This window comes from Phyllostomus hastatus, unplaced genomic scaffold (assembly GCF_019186645.2).
Source record: "Phyllostomus hastatus isolate PE091 unplaced genomic scaffold, TTU_PhHast_1.1 phas_contig_58, whole genome shotgun sequence".
Classification (NCBI taxonomy): Eukaryota; Metazoa; Chordata; class Mammalia; order Chiroptera; family Phyllostomidae; genus Phyllostomus; species Phyllostomus hastatus.
The window spans coordinates 17,140,250-17,155,492 of record NW_025333916.1 but is presented as its reverse complement, the minus strand read 5'-3'; the positions used below and the strand labels follow the sequence as shown (position 1 = coordinate 17,155,492).

Here is a 15,243-nt window from a genome sequence, read left to right as displayed (position 1 = left end):
ATTAACAGCAGAAAGTGTACAGAGTCTGTTATATGAATATCTATTTGGGGGCCGTAAGAACAGTGACCACAGAGGTACAGAGTAGCTGAGGTGTACATGCCATTTCCAAGCTGAGAAGACAGCTAGGCGGTGAAGAGACTCCAAAGGGCAGGAAGGGCATATCCAAGGAGATGGGAAAGCAAATCTCTGGCAAACAAGTGTTTGCTCACCTCTGGCCCTCGTGGGAGAGATCCTCCATCTGAACTTCTAGGCTGTGAAGGGGGGAGGTGAAAGGTTTGTTTCCGAGTCTTTTATTTCCCAGCAATCAAACAGCTTGAAATCAATATCCTAAAAGGCATATTTTGGGAGTGGCAAAAGCTGCTTCCCCCTTCACAGTGGAGCTATGGCTCTTTAGAGAGCTAATGTAACATTTTTAACTAAAAGTTAAATTTGAGTAATTTTTATAATTTGCTATCAGTTCCATTCCCAGCATCTCACAGGGTGCTTGGCACCGGCCAAGGAAGGAAGGAAGGAAGGAAGGAAGGAAGGAAGGGAGGGAAGGAAGGAAGGAGGAATGAATTACATGACTTAGAAGATTTTTTAAAACATGAACTGGGATTACAGTGTACCCAAGTAACACTATCAAATACTTTTAAATTCTGTGTAAAGAATCAAGATTCAACTATTCACAATATTTATGTTTCCTGCTACCAAGCTTTCTGAGGCTACTGTCTCTGGGTTCATTATGTGTTGTGCCGCTTCTCCATTCCCTCTGGCCAGCGTCTGCAACGACAGAACAGTTCGTTTCTAACTGTAAGCTCCTGTCGGTCCTGTTTATCTGCAGACTGCTCCCAGGCCCCATCTGCGGACAGTTGCTGAACAGATGCTTTTGATGATGACAGAATAAAAAGGGTTAGGAAAACTTAAGTTCTCACATCTTATCTTTCTCCCCTCCCAGCCAGGCCCATCCTGAAACAGAGATCCTGTTAATGTCTGATGCCCCACCCCCACCCCCAAAAGCTTCTGGGTAACGGATCCTGCAGACCAAGGACAATAACTATTGTTTCTTGTTTTCTGGCTCCTGGAAAGCTCATTATTGCTGGACAAGGATCAAACCTCTTTGTCTTTGGTTCAGACTCAAAAAAAAAAAAGACTCTCAGCGGGATATCATTTAGTTCAAATCCCTGCCTAAAACGATTTCCCAGCATTATTTCCCAGCATTCACTTGTGTGGAGGGTGAGGCCCAGCAATGAGAGAAGCCAAGGATAGGAGGGTTGCAGGGACTCTGCTTTCTCCCACCCTGAATGGTGATTCACCAAAGATAAAGCTGTTTGGAAACCCTGGAGGATTTAAGGGATGGAACTTCCCCACAGGGAAACTCTGATTAGGCCATAATGAGAACTTTCCCTCCATGTTCTACAAAGACCTTCAAGTTTGATGGCCTGAACCCATCTTTAACCTCAGAAACGTACTCACTGATAAACCTGACACATGTAAGGAACAACGGCACAGTGAACTCCGCTGCTGTTCAGAACGAGAACTTTTGAAAAGCACTCTATCTCAGCTGAATTTTAAAACAATGCCCCAGAATCAAAGAACTGAGTCAGTAATATATGCATTTGCTAATTCGACACTTGCTGTAACATGAGAACATAGAACACCAGCTAAGAATGGAGAGTTCTACTCTAATAGTTCAACACTTTATAGCAACACCTGATGCCAGGTCTCAGGTACATAGTTCTCTTAACATTCAACCGGTAAACACCAAAATCAAAACAAGAGCCCAGCTTGCCAGCTTCAGCCTCAATACCTGCCATTCTGTGCTGGGACAAACTACACAGGGTAGTTCAAATCAAAGTGGAATATTTTTCACTGCTGATGTTTGTTTACTTTAAAAAGGTGGTTATACCAAACACAACTTGAAGGCAGGTTCTAGTTTACATGCAAAGCCACTGAATAAATAAACTCCAGATTTGTGGTTGCCTCCGTTTTCTACCAGACTCTCAGTAGTCCCTGGAGCCCAGCTCCGGCCTTCACGACAAGGAGACAGGTGGGAAAGATAAGCTAAGAAAGCTGCCAAAGGCGCCAGGTGGTGCTGTTTCCAGAAGAAATACTTCTCTCACACCACAAACTCCAGAAGAAAGATTAGCAAGCAGGTGGAAGGATAAGCTTGCTAAGCCTTTTCCTGTTACTTCTGTAAATGTCTGCACAACCAAACCTAATCATAGAGGCTGATAAAGCACCTGCCAGGCAGTCAGCAGTCCTGGTTCTAGTGCCACTTCTACCCAGTAGTGGCACTTGGCTAGTGTCACTTCTAGCTTTAGCCAAGCCACTTCCCCTTACCTGTCAAATAAGAGGTTTGGTTCAGATTATGACTTAAGATTCTTCCACTTTAGGCCCTGGCTGGTGTAGCTCAGTGGATTGAGCACGGGCTACAAACCAAAGGGTTGCCAGTTTGATTCCCAGTCAGGGCACGTGCCTGGGTTGTGGGCCAGGGCCCCAGTGGGTGAGAGCCATGTGAGAGGCAACCACACATTGATGTTTCTCTCTCTCTTTCTCCCTCTCCCCCTCTCTCCCTTCCCCTCTCTCTAAAAATTAAAAAAAAAAGATTCTTCCACTTTAAAAAAAATTATAATGTTCCATTCAAATTATGCTCTAAAAGAGATCATTATTTTCTTTGCTTAACACTGCACGATATTAGCTATCCTTTCACAGAGCAATACACTTAGCGTAAATGTGAGCTGCATCCCTTTTTCCCATTTCTTACCTCTTAGCTAGATCCTGTGGTAGGTCTGTTCCATTTTTTTTTAACCCTCCTGGACGAGCACAGGGAAGGCTTCCCCAGACAATACTTGCTCCAATGCAGACATATGGACGTGCAGGACAGTCAAAGCCAGAAACAAGGCACTGCCCTGCAGGAAGCATGAGCACGAGAAAGGGGGCGGGATGTCTAAGGCTCAGGCACAGAGGAGACGACCGCGTCATTCTGAGTGATGGGCACCAAGATGAGGACATGGCCTTGGAATTAGACTGGCTACAAGTAATCTTTTGATTGTTTCACTTTCATTTACTTCCACATAATCTTACATTCATACTGCTCATAGACATGAATTTCCCATCACTGCATCTCCTCCTTCCTCCTTCTGATGGAGACAATGAAGAGTGAAGATGACTGAGAAATACTGACCAAAAGAAAGTTGATATATCACCTCCAGGGAACCTGTTGTGACAGACTGGATTTTCTGAATAAACAGAGAAAAATCCTTTAAGCCCACCTGCTACCTTTGTTCAAAGGGCCTAAATTCAATCAGCGGCTCTACTTCAACCCTTTTTCCACCTCCTGGACAACTTCAGACTTCAGGATAAATGTAGATTAGAATATGTACTTAAGATTTTAAAGGGAAGAGGGGTATGTGATAGGTTTAACCTGGGGAAGGAGGGGTCCAGCTTAGAAAAAAGTCGGGGTCCCACCTCCACCCTACATGAATCCTGAGCTTGAGCGGTCCAGAGCGCCTAGTGGACCACAGTGATCGGGACAAGTCCTAAATAGTTAGGTGGATAAAAATGCCAGATTCCAGGATGCAAAGGGGTAGACGAGTCACTGCAGGGAAGGGCTGCTGCGGTCTGGGCCTGGGCTCTGCATGTAGAGTTGCACACACCGGCCCGGCACACTCAGCAGCTTCCCCACTGCCCACCAGAACGAGTGAGATAAGAGAGCCCTCCGCCCATTTTGACATTTACAGCCCTTTCAGAAACTCGTGGACTCAAAGGATTTAAACTGTGTTGGGAGTTGCAAATCCAAATGCCTTGGGGAAGGGCTGAAGGAGTAAGGGGAAAGGAGTGAGACAGGCTGTAAGTGCACATCCAGGAGTGGGGCCTTTGGAGAACGAGAGCACGCCAGCCCTTCTAAGGGCCGCCAAATTTATTTATTTATGTATGTATGTGTTTATTTTTAATCGCCCAGACAAAAGCCTGTAGGCCAATTTATAGCTCCTAGGCTAGGAGAGCTCGGGTGAGGCAAGGGCTAAGGGGTGGGGCTAGGGGCCAGGACTCTAAACAAGGGACCACTTTCATCAAGTCCAGGGAGAGAATGGAATTCAGGAGCTGCTTTCAAGACACAGAGGAAGCTGCAGCCACGAGTCAGTCCCCTCCTGTCCGGATCCTGTTAGGTCTTGTCCAGTGTCCCTTTGAAGACCACTCCACCCCGCAACATTAGCACCCTGGCTGAAAAGAACCAGAAAGCTCTTTCATCCAGGGAGAGAATAACCATCACAGGAGGGCAGTTCCGCATTACTACTCACTCAAAGGAAAACCAACTCAGTCCCGGCCAGAAAACAGTGTCAAATGAAACGTTTCCTAAAGAGATCAAGTAAGCTTAGCAACAAAGCAGAATGCTTTTTAAAACAAATGAAGGAACAAGAAGACGGTTATCCAAATAAATATCTGAGTGGCCTCTTTTCCTAATAGGAGGAATCATTTTTCAACACTTAAATTTAAAACAAACATACAGTACACAAAAAACGCAATGTTCCACATTGTGGAAGATGTATTTTGGTTCTGAAAAAATTGAATTGTGAAGCTGCAGCCATCTCAGGCACCATTTACTACCCATCTCGATGAATCAGAGCAGCCCAGGAACCGAGTGGAACATGGACGATGAAAGGGGATCCAAGTGCTTCAGGTTAGGGACGTGTGAGGCTCTTCCCACCTTGGCCTGGCACACTGAGCTCGCAGGGAAGAAGACCTGAGGGTCACCTAGGTCACCTGTCCTCCCTTTTCCAAAGCAGGCTTGGTTTTAGAGACCCCTCTTCCACAGAAAACAGGAAGTCCTTTCTCCTCCCTCCTCAAATGCCTCTGTAGCTTCCCTGGGTGCCCAAAACTCAAAGCATCACCTGCCTCCAAACCTAGAAGTTACATCTTGATTTAGTGGTACAGGTCAGGAGGCCTAAATCTCTCATCCATTTTTTTTTTTAGCATTCTACGTCTAAAATGGATTTTATCCTCCAGGCATCAAATATCTCAAGACTATACCCACTTGAATGAGTGGGTTACAGGCACGAACGACTTGCAGTCAAATGGCTCCTACACAGTTTGATGTGGGAAAATGCCCCAGAAGACAAAAATCACACCCTGTTTAAGCAGCACAGTAGAGCTTTCTCCGAGCCAAAGCTCTCGTGGGAAAGAGGAGTGTCCCTAGTGAAAAGAAGCAGGGCGAACTTTGGCCCAGCCGCTCCCTGCAGTTCCCTCTCGTTCAGATTTAAACACAGGGCGCATTCTGAAACCAAGGCAAAAACTGAAAATATGTAAAAGGGCTGCTTCCCTTGGGCTCTTAACTGGCAAAGCGAAGGCCCGTGTGGCTCCGGACAGAGCCCCGGACACTGCATAGGAATGCTGAGTGGGAGTCAGTTGCACACTCCCGTCCAGCCTGTTACAAGCACACATGCTTTCTCCTCTTCCCGGCACAACCCCAAACATTTCCAGAGGCCAACAACGAGGGGGTGAGGACTGCAGCAGAGCCCAGTGTGCCTCCTGCTAAGGGGACCTTTCAACACCCACCCTCAAGCACGGCCTGAGGATGAGATCAGACTCTATTCTATAGGCCACAAAAACAAGCTGACTTTGTGACCAGCTGGCCGGCCCTCCTGTGAGGCCCTAAAGTTGGAAAAGGATTGATTTCACCCACAGGGACCTCATTCTCTATGCAGGAAGCTTAGCCAAACCATTTTCAAATAAGTACATTCAGGGGATAGGCAAAGCAACCTTTCTAAGAGCCTCTATGAGGTTCTCATTTATAAGAACCCCTTCTCTCTCCCTTCCCTTCATCCTCCTGCTCTGAGCCCAAATCACCCTGCACACACACCACTGCTGGGCTCACCACCCCCCAATGTCTGCACTTGTCCCTCTGATGGCAGCCTCCTGACTCAAGAATCTATAGTGGCTTCCCATTTGCCATCAGTCAGTCCACAGTCAAGTGCCTCACCTCAGCACTTAAATTCCTGCATTTTACATCAGAAAGTTTCAGAGGGCCTACTTTACCTAATGGACAAGAATATGTCAAGTGCATTTAGGAAAATGGTTGTTTTGACACACTTGATTGTATTTAGAATGGTCTGTAGTTTCAGAATGAGGTTGGGGAAAACAAGCACTTCCTGGGAGTTGCTCCTGGGAATGCCATCTCCCTTCGAGGTGGGGTTCCAAGAGCACAGAGCACTTAGTATGTCAAGGCAAACAGGGCTTGCAAAGCTTGCCTTCCCTCTCTCCCTTCCCTTTACAAGGGAGCTGCCAAGAAGCAGGCTGTTCCTCTTCCCTGCAAACTCTGCCACTGTAGATGAAGCCTGCCCTGACCCGGGTGCACTCTCCGGGTGGGTAAGTCTGACTCATTTGCAGATCAGCAATAGGAAACCCACTTCCTCGCAGATACAAGCCACACTGTCTCATAACTCTGAGAGGGACAGAGGTGATGTTTGGCATGTACCTGCTGACACTGAGTCTTTTTGTCAATTTGTTTAGGACCTGGGAGGGGAAAGATGGTGTTATTTATTGAATTCCCTCAAAAATTCTAACACGTCCCCTCCCCCTGTAACCTGGTTGATTAAGAGGCCTACTATGGGGCAATTCCAGAAGGCTCTCTATGTGTCTCCATCAGCATCACTTACCAGGCCTACCTCTACAGACATTTCCTGAGAAATGGCTGGAAATCCATCCTCACTTCTGGAGACACCCACCCTACAGGTCACCCTACAAGTAACATCTCTAGAAAAGTAAAAATCGACCTGATTATCTATGGAATTATCACAGGCTTTATCATATAGGCCAGATTAAGTGTTTATAACAGCTGCTTCCTAAGATGTTGGCAACCATCCTTACAAGAAGGGAAAGGCACAAAAGTCTACAAGAAAAACCTATACATCTAATCAGAGACAGCTATGAACAAGGCTCAGACAAAACACACAACCCTCTCCACCAAAACCATCGATTACTTCCACTCTACTACTAGAGAGCAAGAGGCTGAGTGGTTTGCCTGCTTGGCAGAAAAGCACTGAAGAGGCCTCCCTGAAGGTTCAGAGAGAGTGAGCGGAGCCAAAGCCGCACTGGGGTGGGTGCATCTAACCGCTGAAATGGATGTTTCCCACACACCCTCATCAGCCACCAGAAATGAGGAGACTTGAAATGGGCAGACTTACATGCTCTTTCATCTTGTTAGCCACGGTTGGTGACATCATGATGCAGCAGAGGACGACGACGAGAATGAAGTAGAGAGCATACATGAAGCGGGTACTCCGGGACTGTCGGATCTTGGGGCAGCAGCCACAGCAGAGGGAGCAGCCAGCAGACCCGCAGCAGCAGGCCAGCTAGAAAAGGAACACACAACACTGTCTTAAAGCCACTGCTTTACAAACCTGCTAACCCAGCCCTCTGCAGACCGATGTTTCAGGCGACCATTTTTCTGAGCCATCCCGCCCGTGGAGCATGCTGGAACAATTCAGTATGTGAGCAAAGCTGTCCGCTGAATTGGTCTAATGTTGTCTTGATGATAAGTGTTAAAGCCTGGGAGAAGCCCAGTAATTAAACATAAAAGGCACAATTCACCTGATGCATTATCATCATTACTTTAAGCAAAATAAAGATTTCTGGGATCAGCTAAAAGCTAGAGAAGCCAAGAACTAGAAAAAGGCCAAAGTGAGGTGAGAAGAACATGGAAAACAGGGGATCAGGCCCCAGAAAAGGACCTGTCAATACCCACAAGCAAAAGAGTAAACTGTATGAACACCTGGGGACAGGTAGGTGTGCTGGCATCCATCCTCCTTCACAGGAAACAGTGGCGCGTCCAACCTGGATCTCAAAAGGAACAGATGCCTCTTACCCTGGCATTGTTTACTACAGCTTCGTGCCCCTAATGGTAGGCTTTTCGGCTAATGAGTGGGGCCCGGGCGCAGAGGAACTCAGAGCTCTGGCTGTACCTCTCCTAGCACACACACCTTTTATTTGGGGAAAGCAGCTCTTTTTTTTTAATCTTTGGATTTTATTGGTCAATGCAACTAGACACTATCTGGGGGTACTGAATAAGCAGCGATTAGGTTTCCAGGTGTGGGTCTGTTGTTAATTTTCTTCTTTTAAAAGACTATTTTTTAGAGTAGTTTTAGGTTTACAATAAATTGAGAAGGCAGCAGACATTTCCCATGTACTCCTACTCCCACATGTACAGGCACCCCCATTTATCAGTGTTACTCACAAGAACGTACTTTTCTTTTTTAAACCATGGATGAACCTGCATTGGTATATCACAATCACCCAAAGACCATGGTTCACCTAAGGGTTCACTGTGTATGCCATGGGTTTGGACAAATGTATACTGACATATGTCCACCATTATAATATCATGTAGTGTACTTCCACTGTCCTATAAGAAACTACATCTTCATCAAAGCACAGGGCAGTAGAATGTAGTGTTATAAGCTCAAGCTCAAAGTCACCCTGCCTGACTTTGGGGATTGGGTCTGCCACCTACGAGCTATGAACCATGAGCAAGTTACTAACCCTTTTAAGACTCCTCATTTATAAAGTGGGGGCGGTAACAGGATTGATGATTATGCTGTGATCTCTTGGACCTTATCAGACACACCTCATGTTGGGGAGGGATTTCTACAAGATAATCATAAACTGCAAATAACTACTAAACCTACCTGTATTATACTATAGTCTATTTGAACCTACAACCTAACAATTCAGTCTCTTGATAATGATTTGGAAGGAAGTGCAAGACCCTGCAGAGCTGCAAATCAAGCATTAATTAGAATGCCACACTATAAACATCACTTAGAACGAGAAGAGATTATAGATCAACACGTGTAAGGCAGGCTGTAATCACAAGGAAGTTATGGCGGCTCTTGGGAATGTAACCATTTCCCAAGCTATTGCATCTACTTCACGAAGCTGCCATTGCTTGAGGCCTTGGTCATTTTGTACTGTTTCATTACTTTAAATTTTTGCTGATGTACTCTCTCTCCTTCACTCAGTTTTCCAAGCCATCTTCCTCCAAAGACTCCTCTTGCTTCATAAAGTTATCCACTGTTTAGTAAGATTAGTTATTCCACTTGGGCTGAGCTAACGGCTCACACAAGTGGGACCCTAACACTACTGCCCGTGTGGTGTTGTATGGCCCCTTCCTGTACAGTTCATTCGCTCAGATTTTCTACCCCCGGATTTCACTACTTGCTTCCCACGCACATTCCACCCCAACTCTGGGCCCCGCCTCCCTCCTCCTCGCCTTCCATGTTCCTTTCCAACTGCCTCCTTCACTGGGGGCTGACTCTTTAGTTCTATGCTCTTAGAACACCAGTCTTACTGTATTTTAAATTCAAATGTGATAAACGAAATATCCTATTTGAGAAAATTTTTAAAGCAGTTAATGTTTCCCATGATAGGCCCTTCCCACAGTAGAATCAACACTTAAATGTATTATCTCCACAGAGGGAAAAATGAACTGACACACACATAATGTGAGCCTAGCTGGTCTTTTAAAGACACAAACAGTGACGGAGATGTAACTACGAAAAATGTGGAAAAGGAATCATACTGGTTTAATCCTATTCTATTTTAAAGTCACGTCGCAGTCCAAGGATCCGACTTTTCAAAGCTTTTTTTACTTTCACTGCCCCTGTATATTACAGTATGATTGATAGATAAGACAGACAGATAAGTAGATAGACATACATACACACACACGTGCCTATAAAATCCCATACCGTTTTCCTAGTAGCCTAAAAGTTATTTATCAAACAAACTATGCCAACAACCAAGGGTGCAGTGCATTATCTTTAGCTAAATACAGGTTGACCTAAACAACAGGTAGAAATTCAAAACAGCATCCATAAAAGAAATTATTATATTAGCATCCAGGAAAATCTCACTTCTTTCTGGAAAAGTAAAAGTTAGAATGAAACAGGTTCACACCCAGCCCCTGCCACTCACAACTTTATTACTCTGAGTATGTCACTGCCCTGGTCCCCACCTTCGACACTGGAGTAATTCCTGGCCAGCCTGACTTCCAGGGCTGCCCCACGCTTGAAGAGGAGTGCCAGTGTCTTGTAGCCCATGGCTTCAGTAAAAGGCCAAAACCTTTCACTGAACAAGTCAGGGAATGTAGAACACCAGGAATGAGCCCTATTATAAGCTATGGACTTTGCATAATAATATGGAGTCACCACAGGTTCATCAATTGTAACAAACGTACCACTCTGGTGAGGGGTGTATCTGCCATGTGTGGGGCAGAGGGTGAGTGGGGAATCTCTGCACCTTCCTCTCAATTTTACTGTGAACCTGGAACTGTTCTAAAAACTAGTCTACTGCCCTGGCTGGTGTGGCATAGTCCCACAGACCGAAAGGTCACGGTTTGATTCCTGGTCAGGGCTCATGTCTGGGTTGCGGGTTTGGTCCCTGGTCGGGGCGTGTACAAGGGGCAACTAATCGATGCTTCTCTCTCACATCTGTGTTTCCCTCCCTCTCTTTTTCCCTCCCTTCCCCTCTCTCTAACGTCAATAAGCATGTCCTCCAGTGAGGATAAAAACAACAACTAAACATAAAATAAAAAGTAAATTCTATTCAAAACTACAGAGAAATGAATAACACGGTGCCCATCACCCGCTCAGTAAATGGATGCTGAATGAATGATGTGTGGTAAAGTCACAGTGGCAACGTTCCTCCAAGGGGCCGGCAGCCCAGGCCACGGGGCCATGGGCACAAGTTGTGCGCCACACCCTGAACCTCTCACACCAGCACTGTACCACAAAGTACTCGGGCTTTAATTTGTACAGACTGCACACTCGCCTTTTCTAGAAGAAATTTTTATATGCTCAGGAAGGACCCAAGACAATCTCTTTGGAGGGCAATGCTTGAAATTCCTCTGGAAGCTCATCTTGCATGTATACTTACACAGTGGCCCAGAGACTCGGGTGTGAGGTTGCTCACTACAGGTGTGGAGAGTCTTATTCTCCAGACACACAAGGACTAGATAAATGAATCATGGGCTATCTATACAATACACAGTAGTTAAAAAGAGTACGCCAGTGTTATGGGCTGATTTGAGTTATTCTTTCTACCCCACACCCAAAGTGTCTACATATTGAAGTCCTAACCCCCAGTATCTCACAGTATTTGGATACAGGGTCCTTAATAACATAATGAAGGTTAAACAAGGTCACTGGAGTGGCCCCTAATCCGGTGTGACTGCTGTCCTTGGAAGATAAGATGAGGACACAGATACACAGAAAGACCGTGTGTAGACACAGGCAAAAGATGGCCATCTGCAAGCCACGGAGGGAGGCCTCAAAAGAGACCAACCCTTTGACTCCTTTATTTCAGACTTTTAGCCTCCAGAACTGTGAGAGATTAAATTTGTCTAAGCCACCCAGCCTATAGCGCTTTATCACAGCAGCCCCGGCAAACTAACACAGTCGTTATGACCTGATGTTTCATAGATATATGCGTATCTTCACGTGCAGGGCTGTGTGCACCATGGCTACCCACGTCAATTACCCACAGAGTGGGCCTCCGTGTGGGGAGGAAAGGAGACGCCTACTTCTCCCTGCTCTGCTCTCTGTGTTTTTACTATGTGCATTGATCGCTGTTGCAATTTTTGTTAATAAAAAAGGAACAGTGACTAAGAAAAGCAACAAAGTTTGAAGATATTAATAGGAAAGCATTTGCAAACGTGGCACTGACTCATGTGACTTTTTTTCTTTCTGAAGAACCTTCCCCTCCCCAAACACAGTGAAAAAGAAAAATCTCAAAGAGCCCTTCATACTCTGACCCAGCCAACTTCCTTTGAAACAGCAACAGTATGAGTAGCAAAGGCTTTTCCCAATACAAGGCGCTTTGTTCTTGCCAGGGCAGAGCCCGGATGAAAGGACACCCACTGCCTGCTGCCACCTGGAGCTGAGCCTCACTCCCAAATGTTACTTTGCTCTTCCTACTTAAGGGTCCCCACAACACAGTCATGCTCTTGCTCACACACACCCCACAGTAAATACATAAATATCAGTCTCCCTCTCTGCCCTCCCCACCAGCCATGGACACAGACAGTTCTAAGGACCAATGCCAGGCATGTGAAGACAGAATCACAGGAACATGAGCTAGGGCTGGCAGTAATGTCCAGGCTCCTGTTCTGTCAAATTAAAAAGCAGAATTCCTTCATTACCTAGAAGCCCCGGCTGCCAACAACACCCACGGGAAAGAGCGAAGAGCCAGGAAGAAAGTAAAGCCCAATGTCCTAACCAGTATGAGCACACACCACACGCACACACCATGTTATCTTACTCATAAGAGACCCCTCTCTCCATCGAGTCTTATTTTCACCGTCCTAAGAGGCATGGAGACCAGGTTGTTAAGCCCACAAGGACTAGGAGGAACTAACTGGTGGGAAGAACAAAGGTCCAAGAACACTAGGACCTGGATTCTAACTCTGTGTGGCTCTGGGTAAGCCACCTTCCCTCTCTGGGTCTTGGTTTCCCTCACTTGTAAACTGAGGAAGCCTGGGTGACAGACGATAGATAGTAAGCACAAAGGTTTCATTTCACATTTAACTACGTGTAGTCGTGGCCTCCTGGCATACTGTGCTGAGGGGGGCTCTACAGCTGAAGGTCTGGGCAAGGAAATGCAATGGACAGCAAGTGCCATCTTCCAGAGGCACAGTGGCATCTACACTTCACTCCCGTCATCCCTGCAAGGGATGATCTGACATCCCTACCCTCCATAAATTTTTAGATGTTGAAAACAAACTGTGAGAGGCAAACACACTGAGTTAACCCCAAAGCAAGAGAGAAGAGAAGTCAATCAAAAAAGAAGAACTGAGCAGTACAGCAGCCAAAAGCTCTCCAAGCGCCTCATAGGTAATGTGAGCATCACTCTAACTGCTTCATGGTCAATGTTCTGCAAGGGACAGCTCCCCCCGCAGTGAGAGACTCATCTGTGATGACAGCCCGGGCACCCATGAAGTCATGTCCCCTTGACTCCATCTAGAGAGGTGGCAAAGTCACAGGATACTTCTGTCACAAGAATCATCCCAAATGTGGGTCAAATTTTTTAGTTTCAATGCTTTTATTTTGGATGTGTAAATCCCTCAGCAGTGTGGAAAACACTCCTTCTGAAAGACTCATTCCTCGAGGGCTGCGAAGAGCCAAGTTGGCGTTAATATGTCTAAACTTAAGTCCCCACTTCAAAAGGAAAGAACCTTTCAGTCCAGCACCGCCCCTCATCCAGTCCCTTTTCCTGGCTTGGAAAAACAGGATCACTAGCAGAACTGAGGAAAGACAGAAGACAGTTTTTAAATTACATCAATTTCAGCACTGCTGCCTACTATGTAGCAAGGGGAGGCGCAGCAGTAAGGAAGGTCCTCCAAAATAAAGGCTGCTGAAGCTGTCAGAAGCAGAACCCAGGTGTTCCTGGGTGTGCTGGGCAGTTACACCATCAAGGAAATAGAGACATTAAAGACATAAAACTGGATTCGAACCTTTTCACTCAATGATGCTCTCTTTACTTTAATGGTGCTCTCTATACTTTAATGGCATTTAGATTTCCATGCCGTCCAGTGACACACAGCACTGCCCATGCCATGTCACAGCCCACTCTTCCTCTCTCGCCCTTGAGGCTCTCGGATTGCCCATGAACCACATGTGGTCAGTAGAGAGGCAACGAATAATCAGGTCTACTTCCATGGCAATGTTCATTTAAGTTCCCGATTCAACAGCCAATATTTTGCAGCTCATTCTCCTTACTCCAAGCCCAGAAACAGCCTCCCATTGACTTATGTGGGCTTTTGTTCCCACCACAACGGAAAAGCAGTCAAGTCTTGCCATCCCACCCCCCAATGGTGCCAGGTACTGTCCTTCTCTGGTGACTGTGCAAGGTGCAAGGGACTGATGGGACTTGAAAGCCAGGAGAACAAGAACACACAATTCCTCTGCTCGATAAAAGATTATCTTCCCACACCACCAGCAGAGTTGCAGGCAGTCCCTAATTCATAAAATGACTGTTTCATAAAACTCAACACATTATATACTGTGTTGGTAAGTTGGTTTGTATGAGTTTATAGTGCATTTCTCCCTACAAAAGAATATGGAGCCCCCTATTAAAGCTCACTTAATCCACTATATTAGCTAACAATTAACACAGTAATTAACCTCTTACTCTCTGCAAGCCGCAACAAACATCATTAGCTATTATATCACCACCACTCAACAGAGCTGAGACAGAGGCTCAGAGAGGTTAGGCAACTGCAGATCGGAGAAAAGCTGGCAAGTGGCGACCAGGGCAGACGACGCTCACCCGAAACCTCGGTTTCCTGCAGGAGGGAAACTAGCTATGTGCAGAAGAGGAGGCAAGAGAGAAAGCCGTTTTTCTCTTCTGTTCTTGGGCATACAGCAAGCAGTTAACAACTATCTGGAGAAGGCACCTCCCTTGCTGGGCCCCTTCCTCCTCCTGCCCAGGCAGCCTGTGGCCTCAGTGGACCTGGGTGACCTCTGTGAAAGCCCTTCCCCAAGCTGCTGAGCCGCCCCGTCACCAAGCTCCCTACCTCACCATCAAGTCCTACCCCATATTAAAAGCCCTGGTTCCTAATCCTGTGAAAACAACCAGACCATTCATTCACTCAACTATTATTCTATCACGTACCTACTGCGTGCAGTGCTAACTCCTGGGAATGCATCAGTAACACACCTCATTTCTCCCCTCACTACACCAGAATACAAAGATGTACATGGGAATGACCATCTGTGTGTTATTAGAAGACAGAAAGGGAACCTGGATGTTCAAGGACAGAGTAATGATCACGGAATACAATGAACCTATGGAAACACTGCAGATTGTATGGAAACATTCACTGCCTTGGAAAGATGTCCACAAGGCCTTAACTGAAAATAGTTCATAACACAAGAGTCTAGAGAAGGCTAGCATTTGGGGCACAAATATAACAAGACAGAGATCAGCAGTAACAACAAAAAACAACCTGGAAGGGTATACCAGGAAGTCGACGGTAGTTAACACAGCTGTAGGATCACGAGTGACTACGCTTTTCTATATTTTCTGAACAAGCACTTATAATGAGAAAAACAGTAAACGTTTCTATTTGGTAACAAAACAAAGCCACATTCTTGTTCCATCTATTTGGTAAGCACTCAAATATTTGTTACATAAATCAGCAAGTAAATGAAGTCCACTTCAGCTGTGATTGGTAGAAAACAGCCAGAGTGAATTCTCACTGTAACTAAG

At 45.9% G+C, this 15,243-nt stretch overlaps 1 protein-coding gene across 1 annotated transcript in view; it reads right to left on the bottom strand.

Annotated features, from left to right (window-relative positions):
* Positions 1-15,243, bottom strand: part of SERINC5 (serine incorporator 5) — an 88,260-nt gene that overhangs the window by 38,533 nt on the left and 34,484 nt on the right. Inside the window, exon 2 of the mRNA XM_045847898.1 lies at positions 7,164-7,331. Within this exon, the coding sequence (XP_045703854.1) occupies positions 7,164-7,331 (168 nt within the window). The remainder of the gene's footprint in view (positions 1-7,163; positions 7,332-15,243) is intronic.